The 6,161-nt window shown below is 36.9% G+C and overlaps 1 protein-coding gene across 2 annotated transcripts in view; it reads left to right on the plus strand.

Annotated features, from left to right (window-relative positions):
* Positions 1–4,733, plus strand: part of ANKRD12 (ankyrin repeat domain 12) — a 59,416-nt gene extending 54,683 nt beyond the window's left edge. For both annotated transcript variants that reach the window (XM_040061828.2, XM_040061838.1), the window contains 3 exons: positions 447–590; positions 3,046–3,141; positions 3,463–4,733. In XM_040061828.2, coding sequence (XP_039917762.1) covers positions 447–590; positions 3,046–3,141; positions 3,463–3,648 — 426 coding nt within the window. In that variant the 3' untranslated portion in view covers positions 3,649–4,733. The remainder of the gene's footprint in view (positions 1–446; positions 591–3,045; positions 3,142–3,462) is intronic.
* Positions 4,734–6,161: the final 1,428 nt, after the last annotated feature.

Here is a 6,161-nt window from a genome sequence, read left to right on the forward strand (position 1 = left end):
TTTAGGGAGTTACTGCACATTGTCTAAAAAAAAAAAATACCCTGCGAATTGTATTTCTGCTTCAGTTTGCTTGGCCATTGTGCCTGAAGTAAAAGGCTTCATACAGTTAACATTCACAAATCTGTATCCCAACGCTATGCTCCTCCTACCTTTCATCTTTCACCACCCTCATCAACCAGAACTTGCCTCAGTGGAAACATTCATCCATCAGTGAAGGCCGGGGGTAAGGAGAAGGTGCTTCCAGTTCTGACATCCACAGGACACTCTTTGCATCATTAAATTGAAATTTCAGATTTGATTAGAAGACCAACCCTTCCTACCTTCAGCAGCCCATTTCTCACAATGTTCAAAAGTGTAAGCCCTAAAAATAAATGTTTAAATTAGTGGACATTTTTATGAATACTTCACTTACTAAATGTATATTTATATGTTGATATCTTAATTAGGAAAAGCTTATCGTCTCTAATGAGCAGGAGGTTCTACGTGTTCACTACCGAGCAGCCCGGACCTTGGCTAATCAAACTCTGCCCTTCAGTGCCTGCACTGTGCTGCTGGATGCTGAGGTGTACAACGTGCCTCTGGATGCTCAGGTAAAGATTTGTCCTTCACAGCTTCAGACAAAAAGGCATGGCTAGCCTGGCTCAAGCATTCGGAAAGAATTCTGTTCCCATAGTAAAACTGTCATTGATTTGCCCGGGATTAAGATTATGCCCAGTATAGGTTGTTATTTTTACTGGGCCTCAGTTGGGTGTACAGTAATAGGTGGATATGGGTGTATGTAATGTTTTTTCTGGTTTGTACCATGTCTGGTTTTCTTTTACCTCCAGGAATTATGAAATGGATAAAATAAGCAAATTCCTCTGCTGATTTTGCTATTAAAGACAGATTTCAATCAGCATAGAAAATCACATCTATCAGTAATCCAGATAATTGGAATGCAGTAGTGTGCAAAGTGATGAAATTGCTTTATGAAATTTGGGCATGTTTTATGGATGTATCCACATTATACTTTCCTCTTCTGTACAAGGCAGACACAAGAACTGAACTATAAAAAAACATATGATCAACAGTGAAATGTTGAATGCTACCAGATGAAATAACCTTTTTCAAAATTACTTCAGGCTCCGTATGACTTACTTGTGCCATGTTATTTACATGTTCAGTGTGGGTATTTCGTCCTGATTAAAACATAAAATAAGCAATGTGCTTCACAATCTGTGTATGTTGTATGGACTGTCACTCAAAAACTGGCTGCAGCTGTATCTCTAATAGAAAATAATCTCATGGTGTTGGTATTTTGTGGACAGCTTTTCCAACTAACAAACATGGAACCGGCATTTGACACCTGTTACAGTGACTGTGAGCAGCACATAATGCAAGGAGGAAGTGTTTTGGGTGTAATAAAAGTGCTGATGCATTGGATGTTGGGGATTTTAAAATTAAGCACATACACTTCCAACACGTGGGAGATTTTACATTAGTTCTGGAGTCCTTTGTAGAATTATTCCAGTGTTTCCTCAATCAGTTACTACATTTTTCCCCAGTCTCTGAAGAACTAAAGCTATTCCCAACAAGGTGTTTCAGCAAAAGATAGCAGTTTATGGAGCTAGCAGTTTATGGAGACTGTATTGTTGTCTCATTTTAAGCTTCATGCAGATAAATTTTTAAAGCATCATTTAAATTTACATCATTTCCTTAGAACTTCAACCTGATAGGGCAAAAAATTTTCTCTTCTGAAATTCTGAATATCCTTTGCTTTGTTTCTGCTTCAATTCATAGACCTTGAGCTTTTTAGATATGAGAAAAGCATGAGTTGTGCACAAAACTGCATTTTTGTAGTTACCATTCTACAATTCGTTTTGAGTAAGCTGATTCTGTATTTGAAATTTGTGAAATGAAAGGAGTCTTTGTTGGGAGAGAAGTTGAGGTGTTGTGTGTGCCCCCCAAGTACTGGAATTCTTTTCGACCATCTGTATAATAACAAGAGGAGTACTAAAATGCCTCTCCTTCCCCCCTCACTACTTCAACAGCTTTATGGTTCAGTCTGTGGTAATTTTTCTTAGGAAATTACATTGCATATAATGTTCAGCAAATTATGAAATGATTTTTTTTATGTAATGGAAAACAATGTCTTATACTACCAACTTGATGGTTTGATTTAAATATGTTTAATGGGAAGAATGTAGATGCATAAGAAAACATTGTCTTGTAATGCATTCTGCCATTTTCCTGTTACCCCATTAGCAAATACTAATTTTGTTCTCCAGAAAAGTCAATCTTTTTACGTTTGGTGGGGCTTCTTTTTGTTCCTTCTGCTACTGTGTACAAATTCCTGCGGTGTCTTCTTTTCTCCCTGAAAGAGGAACAGCAGTCTGTTGTATTTAGTGGTTATTATTTAAATGGTTGGCATAGTCTGACTTCAGGACTATGTATAGAGTATATCTAGTTTCTCACAGTGGGCAGATGTGACGTTCCAAATCCTTATGAAACAGTTGGAATTAAAAACAAACAAAAAACTATTTCATGAAAACAGGACATAAGACAGGTCTGCACACTTTTTTTAATCTTCTGGGGATTGTGATGGCAAAAATGTATTTTAATTACATTCAATACTTTTGTAGTCAGTTAAATCAGGCAGCTTAAGTTTTCCTTTATTAATGTTTTTGCTTTTCCCTGAGGGATATTGATTTGATTTGTTACTGAATTTTAAAGAAAAAAAAAGAGACAGTAATTTTGTGGAAAGATCTGCCTTTTATTAGTTAAGACTTTAAGGTATAAATCTTTAAGCCTCCCATTCTAAATTCAAAACCAGAGTACAGTAAATAGCTTGAGGGAATCTAAAAATATCCAGTTTTAGTGAGCAGCTGGCTCACAGTGGAAGTGTTGGTCAACATTTATACTTTTATATACCTTTGTACTTTGAATCTGTTTTTCCATGGGAAGCAGTATTTGTGGGATTGTTTATGTCCCACAGAGTAGGTTTTGTGTTTTAAAGTATGTTTAAGATTGAATCATCAAGTTTGAATAAATTTTTGGTTTTTGCAGACTGATGACAGCAAAACATCGGTGAGGGATCGATTTAATGCAAGACAGTTCATGTCATGGCTGCAGGACGTTGATGATAAGTTTGACAAATTAAAGGTACACTCCTTGGTCTTCCCACTTTAAAAAAATATAAACCAAAATTAATGTCCTTCTGAAGATGAGATGGATAAATAGTAGGTTTGTGTGAGTATTATGGGCTTTTGTGGAGTCAGCACAAAGGAAGGTCTATTACTATAGAAAAAACCTAACTTCTGTTGCTGGGAAGTGTAGTGGAATATTCTGCAGATTTCTAAGTATATACTGGGGGGATAATTTACTATCACCAGAGGGGCTCTTAGAGATACTTCCTATGTTCAAACTTGTTGCAATAATACCTTTTCAAGTATTTCAATAACTTCTTTCTCAATTTTAAACCAGACGTGCCTTTTGATGAGGCAGCAGCACGAAGCAGCAGCACTGAACGCGGTGCAGAGACTGGAGTGGCAGCTTAAACTGCAAGAGCTTGATCCTGCTACGTACAAATCCATCAGCATTTATGAAATTCAGGAGTTTTATGTTCCTCTTGTTGATGTTAATGATGACTTTGAATTGACACCCATATGACAGCCAGCACCGTCGGGCTCGTCCCTCCCCGTGGACAGCTAGAGACTGAGGTGCAGTGATGCACAAAGGTATTTTTCTTTTGAGACAGAGCACTTAATTCTGTGGAATACTACCTTTCTCAATAATTCAGGTGTTCCTACAGAGAGAAGTGTGGCACAGACACTTGTTCAAAAACAGAAGATGGATGCTAATTTTAAATTCAGATTCCCAGTAACTGCTGTTATCTGTATTTTAAAATTGCCTGTCGCTTTAGAGCTTATTGCTGAAAAAGATGACAAAACCTGGTGAGTTTACAGCGCTGGAAGCTGTTAATAACTAAAACATCCACCATAAAGCAAATGATACTTAAAATCTGCTATAAAGCTTTGTATTGTGAAACTTCAGTAACAGTTGAACTCCCACAGAAGAGTGATGAGAAGGCCTGTGGAAGAAAGTGTAAGACTTGGAGGAAATTAATCTTACTATGTTTTGTAAATTACTGTACAGATTTCTTTTTGGAAAAAGATGTAATATTGTCTTCATTTTTAAATAATTTATTTTATACATATTGTGCAAATGTAAATAGTCTTGTAATTAATGTTGAAACCTGTATAAAATAGATATTTTAACTGTAAAACTGTTTTTGTCTAATGTTTTATTGGACCAAAGTTGTCGTTTTTATTAAGTGTAGTGTGTTCCTGGTTGGCAGTTCCTTTTTGTATGGCATGCGTTTGAGTTAGCTGCTTGTTCCATCACCATAACTGTAAAAGGATTGAACTGTGTTGCATGCTCCACAGGACTCTGAGCTCCTTCCCTTCAATAACTGATACCTAAACCGTTGTAACATGTACAAAATCATACTTCATATTAGTCTGCTGTTGTAATGCCATACCTATGACTTCCTGTACTGAAAGTATTTTTGTGTAAAACAAAAAAAACCCTTTTGCTCTTATATGGTGGTCTCGTAATAGAGCCTATTTTTTCCAACAAAATGCCTTTGAATTAAAATTCTTAAATTGTATATTGTCTATTTTAATATTAATCTATGGAAGGGATATGTAAATAGTTGTAAATATAATACTTAATAAATTTTATTGGTCATGTTATCAGTTGGAATTTCTTAATATTGGAACATTTGACACATCAAACCTTAGCATTCCTGGAATATATAAGGAGACTCAATGGAAAAGTTTAAAAAAATTTCTTAGTGTTGTGAAATTTAATGCTTTTTTATTCTTGGTACTGTTAATGATCAGAAGGTTAATTATTTATTAGTAGGAGGTTACGGATATTCATGAAAAAGATTTGTTACCCTCCAGGCCATAAATTATTCAAGAATGCTTAGGATCTGATGTCTGTGAAATTATTTCTGAAGGAACTGAGGCTTGAGCAGGACAGCTGGTTACTCAAAATAAGAGATTTAAAATCCTTGGTTTGAACTGATTTTTAATCAGCTCTGTGGTAAGCTACCACAGAGAACTTATTCCTTGTGCTTGTGTAAATGTCCAGGGGGCATTTCCTGGGGCAGAGGGCAAACGGGCAGTGAACAAGAGACTCTGTGGACAGCAGGCTCCTTCCATCTGCACATCACTGCTGGTGCCAGTTTAGAATAAATAGTAACTCAAACACAGTAAAGCCAATTAGTGTGTTAATTCCTGCCTTGTAACTTTTTTTTTTTTTTCCCCTCTTGTTAGGTACGTGTGGAAAGAAAAGTTGTTCCTGCTTTTAGCATCTTCCTGACCTCATTCAGAATTGAGACTATTGAGGAAAAAGCAAATTTCTTCTCAAAGTTAAATACTCTTCTGAACATAGCTTCTGTATTATCTGCTTGAAAAGATGAGGGAGAAATGGATGAAGCTGCAAGGTGTTAACTAGTAAATGAGTACAAGTTACTTCTATCAGATACTTAACAGAGTAGTAAAAAGTAACAGACATGACTGGAAGTAGCAGAAATAGGAGAAAGGAGTAATTAACAGAGTAGCAAAAAGAACATAAAAGAAACTGGGTTGCAGAAGTCTTGGCTGTGTTAGGAAAGAAGTGTGGCAAAAATAGTTGGGATGCAGGAGACAAGAAAAATGTTTTGGCAGGATCTTGTAAGCAGATCTGAAGACAGATGTTATTTGGCATTAGCCTGTGCCGTCTTTATAAGGAGAAGCGATTTCCCAGTACCAGGATCTGTGCAAGAGAGTTTTTACAATTGCTACTTCTTAGTAAGTTTTATTGCTCCGAATGTTTCAGTCCCATAGATAATGATCTCTTGGCTTCTCTGATTTGAATCCAGGGTTTGTTCCGGTTGTTTTGGTTTGGGTTTTTTTTTTTTTTTTTTTCTTCCCCGAGTCTACTCTGTGGGATGATACCTCGTGTTGTTCAAGGATACCGGGCTGTGGATTTCCCTCAGCAGAGTGGTGGGAGCTGGGAAGAAGGGATGAGAGGAGATACGGTAATAACTCGTTGGCACGATTTCCCTCGCCAGGGTCTTAGGTGCCTCCTGGGAAGCCCGAGGGCTCCTCTGAGTTTCTGGGTTCCCAGCCACG

Source organism: Hirundo rustica, chromosome 1 (genome assembly GCF_015227805.2).
Source record: "Hirundo rustica isolate bHirRus1 chromosome 1, bHirRus1.pri.v3, whole genome shotgun sequence".
In the NCBI taxonomy this organism is placed as follows: domain Eukaryota; kingdom Metazoa; phylum Chordata; class Aves; order Passeriformes; family Hirundinidae; genus Hirundo; species Hirundo rustica.